Source organism: Limanda limanda, chromosome 19 (genome assembly GCF_963576545.1).
Source record: "Limanda limanda chromosome 19, fLimLim1.1, whole genome shotgun sequence".
In the NCBI taxonomy this organism is placed as follows: domain Eukaryota; kingdom Metazoa; phylum Chordata; class Actinopteri; order Pleuronectiformes; family Pleuronectidae; genus Limanda; species Limanda limanda.
The window spans coordinates 8,021,463-8,036,155 of record NC_083654.1 but is presented as its reverse complement, the minus strand read 5'-3'; the positions used below and the strand labels follow the sequence as shown (position 1 = coordinate 8,036,155).

Below are 14,693 nucleotides of genomic sequence, written 5' to 3'. Positions count from 1 at the left end.
CCTTTACCTCCGTCTGGTGTATTACAGTGTTTGAATTTACATCAAATCTCAATTCTTATTGTTCTGCTGTTTCACCTCCTAGCTGTTGCCTTGTGTGTTGCGCAGCATGCTAAGCGCGCCTACGGGCCACCTTCGCATACTTGACCTGCAAGGACAGTCAGCTGAGGTGGGGGAGCTAATAGCTGAGGGACGCCACTGAGGTCATTAGCCACAGAGGCTGAAGCATAAGCCTAAAACCTTTTTTCCTTCAGGCAGATCCACAGGGACCTCGACCGGGCTCCTGGTGCAGCTCCATCACACACGCATCAAAGAATAGGAAAATGCAAACTGAATTAAGTCCCCGGTTTGAAAAGTAAAGTATTTCAAGAGGCAATTATGTACAAATTTATTTCAGGTTGGGCAATCTTAACTTTCTGGTATAGTGATCTGCCAAATTAAATTCTGAGCCTCTGTAAAGTCTATAGACTATCATTTAGCAGCTCCCCTCTACCCAGAGAACTGTAAATGCTGTACTTTGACATAATGTCGGTAGCTCCATTAATTGGACCTTGTGTAAGTTGAAAACTGAGCACCACACAGGAGCCTTTCTCTAAGACCATGCAGAGCTGTAATGGAGACGGGTTAAGGTAAATACAATTTGTTAATTCCTTTAAGTGTCTGACCAGAGGCCGTTTTAACATAATATCTGTTAGAACTGGACCCAAACGCAGAGATACACAGAAAAATCTGGAAATGTAGGACAAAATATTTAATCAAAAACCTGGCTTGCACTAAAGAGGCCTGATAAAATAATTTAGGCAATCCAAATAGAGCCGAACCAAACAGACAACATGGACAGGGATAACTGAAGACAGGTGAAACACATCGGGACATGGGCAAATGATCACAAGGGCAGGAAACAGGACAAAGAAGGAAAGCAGTTTTAAAATAAAAGAGGAAAGAAGAACTTAAAATCCAAATGAACAAAACAAATTACACACACAGGGAGATTCTGAGATGGATTTAGCCTTAGAAAATAAGGCTTGGGGTTTGGATTTGTTAGAGGATGTAAACAATTACCGCATTATAATTAACGTGGATGAATCACATCTGTGAAATCGAACAAGGGGATTAACAGATTTCTGCACAACCAGATTATTGCAAAGTCATAAACCAGGAGGTACATTGAGGTTAGGTAGAAAGAAAGAGAAAAAACTCTGCGGAGCGAACCTGGATTCCTGATCCTTCGGGAACAGTGATCTTCCACACACAGTTCAGGCTGTTGAGGTACGGCTCAGGAAAACCAGGAGATAAGATCGTCCCGGTTCGGTGGGTTAGATTTCCACCACAGGGAACTGCACGGGGAAAAAAAGAGAGGAGAAAAGACGTGAGTCGTATGAACAGCATCACATTATTATCTCAGCTGCAGACTGCGTGTACAAATACACAAATAGTCAAATTAGGTGCACTAATACAAGCATGGATCAGTTTGCACAATCAATTAAACATTATTTAATCTTCAATCTTCAAACCTACAGCAGACGTGACTCTGCGAGTACAATCTAAAAAGAGCACAGAGAAATATAATTCTCCTTACCTGGAACAAAAACTAAACCAAACTCAAATCATTAAATCACAACCAGGATAGAAAAAAAAAATCCTGACTATACAAACCACGTCCCTATTCCACCTGTCAGTGTGAGAAACATGCAAATCACGCAGACATCTTCCCAGCTTGTTCTGCACATTTACACATCTGGTGACCGTGTAGGAGCATCTGCCACAGCTTCGTGTCGAGTGTGTGTGGGAAAGTGTGTGTCTCTGTATGTAAATGTGGATCTCACCATATGTGTGTGTGTGTGTGACCCTCAGCAGTGCCTGCTACCTATGTGCTGCCTGGATGAATCTCGCTGTGCTAGCGACAGGCGACGGCTGGCAGCCCACATCTGTCTCGGACTAAGATTTTTAGACTCAACGAATCCGTTTGGAGAGACAGAGAGTTGAGACATTGCAAGAAACAAAGTAAAATAAACACAGCCTTGGGATTGTGTGTGTGTGTGTGTGTGTTTGTGTGTGTAGGTGTGTGTTTGAGCATTCATGCCCTACCTATGCAGCTGGGTATGGAGCTGTTCCACTGTGCCAAGGCATTGGGAACAGTTAAACATTCGATGGCGCCCGATCCCTCCAGCATATAACCTGGAGTGCACTCAAAGCGGATGGCGGCGCCGGCAGCGAAGTTGTTACCCATGCGGCGGCCATTCCGAGGCTCAGGGACTGAGCTGCACTGGGTGGCACTGGTCCGTGGCACAGCTTCGGAGAAACGCAGAGAAAGACAGGTTGATTTGAGGTGACTGCTTTTTGATCTTGAGTACCATTTTTCTTTAATATAAAAAGCTGTTTTAAAAATTGCTTTCTTAACAGTTTATTCTGCATTGGGTTTTCTATAAAAAGCTGTAATTTATCAGCGTCAGTTTCATCAAAGGATGCGCCAAAAAAATAAACACAAAATATGATATTCAGCTCCTCTTTGCCTTCTGCTTCCTTCAGCTTACTTGCAATAAAATGCAAAAAAAAAGTGAATTAATTATTCATTGCGGTTGGAAATCCCTAGTAAATATCATCTCTGGTACAGGTCATTGTTTAAGGAAAATAACAATTCAAGAGAAAAAGTCCCTCTGAGGAGAATAGATGAACCAGGGAGTTCAAGCACAACCATCTTAAAAGACCAACATTCTAACAGTGTTAATTCTCCAGCACACACATACACACACATTTCAGCTGAACCAGTGGATGAAGGCGAGTGCGGAGAGGAGCTGGGGCTGTTAGAGCAAAGGATCTCCAAAGAAACCAGGCAGCATAGGGTTTGTCTGTTTGTGTGTGTGTGCTTGTGTGTGTTACACACTTACCCTGGTACACCAAGTGAAATCCTCTGGAGGTGGACTGGCCTTTGGCGGTGAAGCAGATCAGGATTTGATTGGAGGTTGCTAATGGCAAAGATTCGCCTGAGATGGAGACAAAATTAGTTTTTTTAAACAACGTGTTGCCTTTAGTTTATATTTGTCTTGACACAAAGAAACGTGTTTATTTACCATACATCATCTTTGATGCCGTTATACTAACAGATATTCTCCTGATCGGTCAAGTATGACGACATATAATAATGATGATTTCTCTATATAAAGCACTTCTCGAAACAAAGTTACAAATTGCTCACAATATAAAAACACAGAAGTAAAATAATAAATAAAAATAAATTGAAACACAGACCTTCACATGTAAAAATGTACATGTGAAGGTCACTGATAATTTAGTGACTCTTGTGTCCAACATGAAAATTGAAAAATGCAACAGAGGAAATCTGCGTGTGATTGAGTGGCTTTTCATTTCAGCATACAACATGAACACATCCAAATATTCAAATATTCAAAACGATTTCCAAGCTCACATTCCCGTTCATGCTTTCCTCAGCTCTGCAATAGATTTTCTGTAAATTTATTTTCTATTATCAAAGCTTGACTATTGTAAGTCTCTACCTCAACCTCCCTAATAACGAATCATTACAGGAGAACCTGCTGCTGCAATTAAAATAGTGCGGCAACGCTTCCAAGTGCTGCGGAACCGCCTGCAGAGATAACACCCCCCCACCCCCCCCCTCCATTTGCGTGACATATACAGAATCAAATTCAAGGTTGGACGTGTAACACCTGCTGTGTAAGGCTCTCAGCAATCAAGCCTCTGCTTACATAGAGCGGAGCTGTAATAACACACCGTACAGGCAGGACTGAGGTCACCTGACCGGAGCTCCTCGGCCGTCCATCTGTCAAAATTATAGACCGAGCGCGATCGAGTTTTGTTGAAGCAGCATTTCAGCCGATAGTCAGTCAACCATTCGGGAGCGAACGCTGCTTTGAACGGGATCTGAGGACTTGTTTGCGCAGACGTGTCCTTCGGTAGCGTCTGTTCGATCTGTGTCTGTGACGTTTGTTTTTCTGACTGAAATGTAAAGCATTCTGTGAGGTTTGCTGCATGGCGCTAAATTTATGACAACTAACTGGGACGTTTCGTGGTTCAGTGCTTTTGAATGCCTGCTTTTTAGTTTACTACAGCACTATTCCTTAAAGGACATCTCCGACCATAGATAAAATATAGAATGGTGCTCAGGGCCTTTGCCAAGGCCCAACATTCCTCTTATGAAACCACATTTAAATTCACTACATCCAAATTTCTACTTGGATCTGGACCAAATTGCACACATCCATAAATATCAGTCCCCTAAACATGTCTGATTTCAATATTTATATAGAGTTATTCACTGAGAAAACAATTACAATTTTGCAGAATTCGCTGTTAAAGGCAAATAAAATAATTCCTGAATTAACTGGGTTCTTCCTGGACCCCCATGATCACATCCTTCCACTAAGTCTCATGGAAATCTGCTAGGTTGTTTTTACTTACAAACAAATAAACATACAGTACAAACCCCTGAAACCCGCAAGACACAAATGGACAGGGGTGAAACCTGAGAAAAATACACATTCTCAGAAAGAGAATATGTTGTTACTAGGTTATTGTATCCAACCAGTGGTGCTAGTCTATTGGGCCATTTTCTTGGTTATTTATTGGGAGTTGTGTAGTTTTTGTGTACCCCAGCTCAGGGCCCTAAATGCATGCGTCTACACAATGCTGGAATGAAAACTACCCAATCTGGTACTAATTCTGAATTATCCTAACCAAGTGTTTAAACCAAAGAAAAACCAATGTGGTCTTCCATCTCCTGCGGTGGAAAACTATTTGTTGACTGACGAGGAGCGTGATCCGAGGTGAGGAAGCTCCGTCCTGCTGTCAGCGTGCTGCTGGCTGACATTACTCTGTGTCTGTTTGCTGTCGCTCTGTAGTGGGAAGCGGACGTGAGTAAATCCAGAGGCAACATCTGTGCGTCAGCCTTTGTGTCCCATCCGTGCATATTTTTTTGTTGGGCACGTGAATATGCGCATTTTTTAACAGCAGTGTCCTGAGATAGCACCGACAGCACGTGACGCGTCATCGCCAGATTGTGCAGAGTTCTGCTGTCGAATCCCAGAGGCATGCTGGGTAGCTTATAAGAGGAAGTCCTTGCTGCGTGCTGCCGTGGTGAAAGTGTTTCATAATTCGCTCTGTAGCAGGTACAGTAGTCAACGCTGATCAAACACATGTCAGCGTGTAACATATCCATCCCTCTGGCCACTTTCCAGCTCTGAACCACTTTGCCCTTAAAATGATCCACCACGCCGGAGTACGAAAGGCTCCCGAGGACGGATCGGAATTCACCGTCGGAGTTCAGCGGCGGTTTGCACTGATTCACGTATGGCAGTCACGGGGAGCCGTGTGAGGCATTAACACTCAAGCTGTTAAACCACAGTTTTTAAACTTAAAAAAAAAAAAAAAAGAAGCCCAGCAGGGATTTCAGGAAGTGAGTTGTACATTTTATGAATATACATTTTTTTTGCATTTATTCAGCAGCATGCTCACGCTGAGACAAAAGTACTAAAATTCAAATTAGCAATAAAAAGTGTTCAAACTTAAATATAGTTGAATGAAAAAATGGACTCTGCAGTTGGCGTAGTGAAAATTGCTGTGTTTCTTTTAAAATCACTTCAATCACTTTTGCATTTAGATAAGTCTCCCTTGATTTCTGGATTCAGTCCTTTAGCCCCTCTGCCGCCCCCCCCCCCCCCCCACCCACCCACACTACTTTTCTAATTCCCACCTTTTATCGTGCATTTATTCTTCTCTTCTCATTCCTATCACTGTGTTCTGTTCGTCTCTGATAACTCACTCATTTCCTTTTCTCCTCGACAGACACGGACGTACAGAAAACATACCGTTCAACGTGATATGCTTTTCAAGGTCAGCGTTAACAACAAACTACATTACTGTGATTTACTGTGTCGACGAGTAGTATCCTGTCGGCCACTGAAATGCTCATTACCTGGCGATATGTTTACTACATGTAATCACGGCTTGTGCAATATATTCAGACCGAGTGGGTGTTTTTCTTTATCAGCTCACAGACGTGTGTAAATTGATTTGTGAGTTTCACTGCATCTGCAGAGTAGGGGCGGGTGTACGATTCGGGACCATTCCTCATCTATGCTAGTTACACCTATGTGCACTTCTTCAGCCACGGTGTCTGTGTGGGCTAAGCGTGTCTCTCCCCTCGCCAACGTGCGCCCGCTCCACGCTGCCATGCCTGGCTAGGGAGCTCTGTGAACCTGCCGCCAGGATTCCGCAGTTAATATGGCATCCTGTTTATTGAGCTGTAAACTGGATTTTTCTCAGGCTGCCCTGGACACAAACCAAAGTAATCATTTTGATTTTGTCGAGCCTCGGGGCTGGGGCGGGCCCGAGATGAAGAGCCGGCCCAAAAAACTTGCACGCTCTTTAAACACTGGACCTCCCCCCCCCCACCTCTTGCGCCTCGTCTTTTGTGGCCCAAATCAGCACAGTTGTGGCATTTATCACATCCATGCATCCGCGGTTTTACGACACTGTTGGAACAGAACGTATTTGCTCTCCCTCACTCTCTCACTTACATACTGCGCCATCGAGTTCTTTGCTCTGTTTGCATCGGTGCTGTAGCCCTTCTGTACATCTATTCAGAGATGTTTGCCAGAGGAGGGGGATTTCTGAAAGTTTGGATGTTTAAGTTTAACTTAAGGATTAAGGAAAAAAAATATCAGGATAAGACCCAGATAAAGTGTGAAATAAGATCAGAGTAAATTTGGTGTTTGGACTAGGGGATATGTCAAGAGTGGTTCTCGGGATTTGGTTAATGTCAGACCATCGGGTTGGAAAAGAGATTAGTCAATGGATGGTCTTCCTGGGTCTTTATGGATACTTCTCATCAGGGGTGTGCCCTCGGGATGAGCAAGGGAAGCAGTGCTTGGCCAGTTAATGCTAAAAAAGTTATTTAGTAATTTAAGATACCAAAGTAGATCCATATTTCTCTTCACATCTCAAAACAGCGTTCTGTTTGTTGTTGCCTTTTGGCAGTCATCTCGTACTTTACTCCCCTCTTGTGGCCACAGAAGGCTATCGTTTCTGGAAGCTAGGCTACTCTCGTCTTGATAACTCATCTTTACTTGATGAAGAGAAGAACTTTCTCTATCACACACGCACGCCCACAGTTTGGTTCATCATGTCCAAAGACACCTCAAAACACAGAATCAGGGAGACTGGGATCGAACTAATATAGTCTTGTTACTGGAGAGTGTCAGTGTAATTTAATAGTTCATAATTTAAAGATTATCAGATATATTTCCACTATAATGCACATTTGTTGTGTTGAATTGCACTTTAGCTCAACCTTTTAGCTCTGATTTCCTCTTTGTAAAAGTCACTGAACACAACTTCCACTGCTTCCCATGAATATGTCACTGCTCTTCATGGGAAACTGGGATTTCTCATCAAAACTAAACAATAAGTGAGTTTTAACTGTGAATAATTCCTCACCAAAGGGTATAAATGATTTTATTCTTATCGTTTATTTTAGGTATTGCAACAATTTTGGTGTGTGACCATCTTTTTTGGGCTTATTATTGTGGTGCAGAAGATTTATGCAGCTGTTTTAGTGGTTCGGTGATGGATAAACAGCTGGAAGCAGACAACAGTCGAGAAAATGTTATTAATCTGGCACCGAAACTTCAAGTTTGTAATTGACCATATTAATAACTGTGGTGATGTCACTGTTTCTTGATGAGAGGGAGAAAATCTGTGTGGGTGCATTTTGTCATTGGTGTGTAGCCCAGGGGTTGACGTGTGTGTTCAGGTGTATATCAATGCAAATCCTCTGGAGCCTGACTGCTGGGGTGTTGTCCCTGTGACTCTGTAACTTGTTGTCACTGCTGAATTGTTTTTTACAGCTCACTGGAGGAGCTGCCTGGGTCAGCAATTTGTCTCAGAGTTTAACCGCTTCCTTACGAGGAGAATAAACAACATTTATTTCAGTCTCCTGTGGGCAAAATAACGCTTTATAGGGGGATCGAATCCTCAAGATTAGTTGCTGATTTGCCGGTAATGAATATGAAGTAAAAAGGTATTTACGAGTGTGTGAATATGAATGTGTGTTTGTGGGTTTTGTTTAAGTACCTGTGTGTGCCCCAGACAGGGAGCTGAGGACACGGGAGTGCTGCGTCGCCCCATCATAAACCTCCACGATGTCATTCAGAGCTGTCTGGAAAAAGGTGAACTGGCTGAAGACCACTGGAAAAGAGAGATAAGAGAGGGAAGGGGAATTCATTAAAATCACAGAGCGCATCACGCAATCGAAATCTGAAATGTTTCCCAGAGAAAGATGTCCTCTGTAGCGTCCACATTCAAATGATTATATTATCATCTCTCTTCAAGCGAATGTGGATAATGCCAGCAGTTATGACAACACGACCAAATAGTGATATTACACAGGGAGATCAGCGGCTCTGTGTGGGTTCGATGGCTCGTCAGTAAGTGAAAGGCTCCGGCGATGACGCACAATCTGTTCTACAATGTGCAGCCGGAGCTCCACCATGGCGCTTTCATTCCTTTTAACCAACTCTCTCAGCGGCCGCAGCCTGGAAATATTCAGCCCTTTCACATCCCATCTATGTCCAGTTTAGTTGAGGTGGATATTTCAGGTTAAAGAGCTGGAGGAAGAGGGTTGAGGGAGGGGAGGAGGAGGGAAGAGGGGACGGAGGACGGTCGCTCAACATTAACCGACCCTGACCTCTGCATTGAGAGGGAGAGAAAGCTTATCAGGCTAATGACAAGCAGCAGCAACAGGAGATTTTGTGGCTCTGTGCAACAATAGCGTGTTGCCTTGGGCCTGTGTGTCATTTTCCGGGAATATGCAATTGTGGAATTTAATAACTGTTAATTCCTGGCTCGCTCGGACTTCATCGAGTTGAAGTGGGTTGCCGAAAAGATCCAAGGAGACAAATATGGGTGACCATCCATTGATAGAACGGCAGTTGTGAACTCTACATTAATAAAAACTAGGGTGAAGTGAGGCCCATTTGCCGGTTGCTGGTGCTGTTTGGTGTAATTTAACAATAATGGGACAAGAGCTTTCCCTCAGAGGACCGCTATGCTGATAAGAGACTAGTAGAGAGCCAGAGGGAGGAGAGAGAAAGACAGGATCACAGAAAAAAGACAAAGTAAAGCAGAGGGCTGGGTTTCCGCAGGTTACTACAAGTTAAAGTTAATATTTCCAAGACCTTTAAGACATAATTAATACAGTTTAGAAACCTGTACAAATAACGACAGATATGAAGGAATATCAGAGTCCTAGATTTACTCAGACTCCCCTATAACTTAGGTGTGAAAACTAATTGTGGGTGAGCTGGACTCCCCTTTCTCCTCCTTGTCATTATATCTCTGTCTTTACAAAAAAATCTTTAATCATGTAATGTGTGTTGCTTTTATTATTTGTGTCCGTATTGTCATTATTATTTTATTCAGATTTTTCACAAGTTCCATATTGTTTGTTGTAAAGCACTTTGTTACTTGTATTGAAAAATACATATAAACTTATGATTTTCATTACAGACAACTGGGTTTCCCCACAATCCATGAGTGACATATTCACACAAATGTTCTCTTCTTCTCCTTTCACTCCATTCTTCCCCAATTTGTTCAATGGAGGTAAATACACATGTTTGAATACATACACTCTAGGAGGTTAAGGAGGACTGCAGTGTCAGATCTGCTTGACCTATAAACACTCATACCAATACACAGTATATGTAGTTTTGGAAAATAATTATATATATAGATACATTTTTACTTTTGCCTCTCCTTGCTGTCTTGTACCTTGTCTTGTCTCGTGCTCTGTCGTATTGTTGTTCTTAGTCTGTTAACTTAACCTGTTAAGTAATTTGCAAACGCAATTATTTTAACGCCAGTTGTTTAATGAGTTTTCAGTACAACTCAATAAAAAACAACCGAAACCTAATTTTAAAGCGCGATGCGAGTAAAGTTAACATAATTAAGACCTAGATTAATGTCTTTAAGAGCTACTGCATGAATATCAACATATTCAAGACTTCCTAAGGCCTAAAATTCAGGTAACAACATCTTGGAGATTTTTAGACTGTTTAGGTGCAAATTGCGGGGAAGGAAAGTGAAAAATGTATCTTTTTGCATGTTCGGGCTGTGTCCAACTTCTAGATTGTTTTTTCCTCTCTGTATAATTTGCTGCTTCCAAAGTATCAAATCCCATATTGCAAGCAATCTGTGACCTTTCGGCTGGAAATGCCAAAAAGTAGCAAAACTCCAGGCACTGTCTTTCTGACGCCAATTATTTTTTGGTGAATGTGTGTCTGTGTGTCTCAGACGGACATATTGGATGCCAAGTGTGTAAGACAATGATTTAATAGGTCCACTACAGTAATGTGAAAGTGTCTGTATGGCAATGAGACAGAGGGATGTGGGAACCATCTAACACTGTGCAGTGTCACCACGCAAAATGCAATAAAAAGCACTAAAATTGCAATTTAAGAGGATGGTGTGGGTGGGAGTTTTTCACAGACTTGTTTTCTCCAGCACATCTGTCATCGAGAATATTCATTTGTAGCCCATAAACAGCAGCTTTATTCTTTCTTTCATTATATTCAGAGGTGGAAATGTATAGAAGTTAGTGAGGCACTTGAGCATAGTTCGAGCAGAATAAGGGTATTTTGAGCATTGTAATAGCTGGAATTTTAATTAAAGACACATTATTACCTCTACGTATAAACTCAAAGCCACAAACAAGCATGCACAATTAAAAAAACCTGCAAAGAAAAGGTGGAAAATTCAGAAACACAATGCTCTTCCCTGGCTTACCGTAATCCTTGGGCACAACCACAGAGTACAGGCAGGTCCGTGAGTTGCTGTAGTTGCCAGGGTAACCGGGAGACAGGACCACTCCCTCCAAACCCGAGTACTGTCCTCCGCACGGAGCTGGGGGAGACACGGAGACGAGACATGAAGGGATGGGGCGAACACAGAAGGAAGGTCTGAAAGCCAATAGTGTAAGATTCCATTTCTTCCCCCCCCTCCTGTTTTCCACCTCCTCTGTTCCATCACTCCGAAATTACTTTTCCTGTCTGATTGGGCTTTGGGTGGAAGATGTCCCTGGTGTTTGCCACGGTGAAATTGCAATGTTTCTCAAGTGTCCCTCTGGGTTAGGCTGTATGCGGTGAGGCCCGATTCTCCTCTACTGCTTTAAGCCTCCTAAAAATGCTCTCTGCCAAACTTTCATATGTGCATGTTTTTTTATGTGAAAATGCATTTATCACTTCACTCTGTCAGAGGCAGATTGGGTCTTTTACCAGCGTGTGTTAGTGGCGTCGTGGGAATGTCAGGGAAGGGCCGGGATGACGCAGGTTTTGCCGTGAGTGTACGGAGCAGATATGCAAAATAAACAGAGCTGTCTATCCAACTGGGGATTAAATTAAAGCTGCACCCTCACGTCTATTAACACGAGCAAAACCCACAGAGGCCTACACACATACCTGTAGGACATAGATCTGTGAGGAAATGCACGTGATCACATGTGCACGTCCACATGTGATACATCTTAAGTTTCCGGTAAATTTCCGGAAACTTTTCCGAAAACTTTCCAAGGGAAGTTAGCTCGGGAACTTTGGGAATTTCGAAACAAAAAAAAACTACGCAAATTAAACTCTGAGCAATAAAAACATCATTCAAAACTCTATTCTAAAGATGTATGGAATGAAGCACACGCTGCACGTTGAATTTCAACCCTCCACTGTGCATTCTTCCATCACATGCACAGATAATTCCCAGCATCCTTCACTCTACAGCAGGGCTATTGAGGCCTGCTGTAGAGTGCAGGACTAGTCAGGTAAGTTTCGATGATATTACTGGGGAAAATATATTAGCATGCTGATTGAGGATTGTTCATCTGTTCATCTAGCCTATTTCCATACATTTATCCATCAATTATAAAATATTTTTACAGACGATTCCAATTGTTTGGCTATCTATTAATATCTCTGGCATTGCATTAGTGTTATTTTACATACCTTGTTCTCATCTTATTCTACAGAACAATGCCACGTGCACTATCTCGTGATGAGACATTTCACCCCATCCAATGTAGAAGACAAGGCTGTGTACATTTGCAAATACTGTGCAAAGACCTATGTTAATAATGACTCAAAGATGCAGAAGCATATAGTCAAGTGCCCAAAGTTTCCTCAGGGCTCAAATCAGCCTATGACAAAACAAAATGTTTATATTTATGTCTGTATATGACAAGGTAAATACAGTTAGTATAAATTACCCACAACATTTTCAGTTTATTCCCGTTAATTCCTGTTAATTCCCGTTAATTCCTGTATATTCCCGTTAATTCCCGTTAATTCCCGTTAATTCCCATTTTCAACTTCGAATATTCCCGGGATTTTGCAACCCTAGATACATCTATAGGCCCCCTGCTGTGTGGTGTGTACTCCCGCACCACTCTCTGTGTTTACCAATGCAGATGGGCTTGGGCTTGTTCCAGCTGGGCTTGCCGTCTCCTCCCATGATGCAGGTGAGGGTCGGGTCTCCCTCCAGCGTGTAGCCGCTGTCGCAGTGGTAGGTGACGGTGGAGCCCAGCTTGAGGTCGGCGCCCGCCCGCGTTCCATTGCGCACCACGCCGGGCTCGAAGCACGACTCCCTGGGGTTCTCTGTGGAAGGAAGTAACGCGGCGGAAAATCAGCGACAGAAGGGAACACAAGTGAATATGCAATGAGTTGGTTTTTGCATGAAGCTTGAATAGAAATATGTCGAAGGTTCCTCGTAATCTCTGTTTTTTTCACTTCCGTCCTTTTCCTTTCCTTTTTTTTTCTCTGTCGCTCTCTTCTCACAGTATATATATCTCACTGACTGCCACTTTCCTCTCTAATCCTTGACGGTGTCCCCTCATCTGTGGCTGCTGGAGGTGCGTATGGCAGCAGAGACAGACAGGCAGCTGATTGAGAGTGGCACTGCTCTGGCCCAAGGTCTGCTGACTGCACACAACTGCTCCACGCACAACACTTCACTGTGCAGTCAACCGGAGAAGACAATGCACATACGCAAGCTTTCTCTCTCTCACTCTCTCTCTCTCTCTCTCTCTCTCTCTCTCTAACCCCTCCCCATACACACACACACACACACACACTGTATCCAACCACATATCAATCACCCCTCTTGAGGTCGTAAGAAAGATGTCTCGCTCAATCCACCATCACATTGTTCTTAGGTGCATGTTAGGGGAAGCCTGTCAATTTGGCCCACTTCACACTTTCACAGCTAAAATAAACATAAGGAAAACGCCCAGAGCAATTTAGTTCAATCTTAAACGCGGACTCACAGGAAACTTCAATATTTGATGATTGAATACAAACACACACACACGCACACGCACAGACACACTGTTTGAAGGGAGGGGAGTGTAATGTTGTCCTTTGTTTTCTTTTTGTCTGGAAGAGAACATTTTAACAAAGCCTAAACTATCTCAACATCAGCTAGTCAAAAGCAAACTGTAAATAGGTCACATTTTGAAAGCATTCTATCATATCCACCAAAAAGCCAAGTCACCAGTTTCAAGGTTGTTGTTTTTTTCTTTACAAATACATTGAAAGGGATTTTTCTCTTATATATTTCTTCATTCCGCCATTTAGAAAAGGTTTTAATTTGTACCATCAACTACACTACACCAAAAAACTCATGCTTTTATTTTGCCTTGCTACGCTTGAAACGATCAAATGTCCTTGGTGCTCTTACAGCAACGCATACACTCCCTTCTAAAGCTTCTGTTTGCATAGTGATTATATCACCAGCTTTGCCTTATAAAAGTTCTAATCATTTATTCATGATGAACACGATGAAGCTTGATGCCTATAGCTTCCTAAGCTGAGAGCTGGAGACCTGCTGACCAGACAGGATGCTGCCCTTCATGGCTGAGCAGCGTTCTGAGTCCGGCCATGTGGCCGCTCTGTCTGTCTGTCACCCAGGGAAACTGCTCCTGACAGGTTGTTCCCTTTCATCGGCTGATTTAAAACTGACCCTCTCCCTGCAGCCACCGACCATTTCACCAGCGCACCTGGCTCGAGACAGCGAAGCAAAATGGATGTAGCGGGTATTAGCTCTGAACTGAGCCTGGAGACAAGCTAGTTTTGAGAAGGCTGTTCGCTACGATGAAATGGGTATTTTACCTAGAATGGCACTCAGAAGAGCACATATCTCTGCCAATGTCCAATAGCCTCCTTATTAAACCATACACAAATTCACCAGATCCAGATTTTTGAACACAAGTCATCAATATCCGATGTCTAGTAAACTTTTTTCATCAATATTTATTAATTATTCTTTGAGAAATCAATTAAAAAGTAAAAAATAACTTTGAATCTCGCAATGATGAAGGAGTTCAAATTAAAAATCCCGGATCCGTCCCCTGATCCAGATCCACACTAAAAATGAGTTTCTCCCTGATGCATATTCAACATTGTTCTACTAAGTTTCATGAAAATCAGTTTGGTAGTTTTTGCAGTATACTGCTAACTTACAAACAAATGCTGATGAATACCAAACCTCCCTGATGGAGGTTGATAGACATTACATCTCTTCAGCTCTGTGTGGTGAAATCTTTCCTCTGAAATTTTGACAAAGCAAACATCTTCAGCTGCCCGAATCTTTTCAGCTTTTTCTTCCATTTAATTTCTCAT

General features: G+C 42.6%; 1 protein-coding gene across 1 annotated transcript in view; it reads right to left on the bottom strand.

The window, feature by feature from the left end:
* The window catches only part of csmd2 (CUB and Sushi multiple domains 2), a 260,666-nt gene that overhangs the window by 62,939 nt on the left and 183,034 nt on the right, over positions 1 to 14,693 (bottom strand). Inside the window, exons 31-36 of the mRNA XM_061092731.1 lie at positions 12,477 to 12,671; positions 10,819 to 10,935; positions 8,107 to 8,220; positions 2,886 to 2,981; positions 2,086 to 2,289; positions 1,210 to 1,334 (exon numbers count right to left, since the gene is read on the bottom strand). Coding sequence (XP_060948714.1) covers positions 1,210 to 1,334; positions 2,086 to 2,289; positions 2,886 to 2,981; positions 8,107 to 8,220; positions 10,819 to 10,935; positions 12,477 to 12,671 — 851 coding nt within the window. The remainder of the gene's footprint in view (positions 1 to 1,209; positions 1,335 to 2,085; positions 2,290 to 2,885; positions 2,982 to 8,106; positions 8,221 to 10,818; positions 10,936 to 12,476; positions 12,672 to 14,693) is intronic.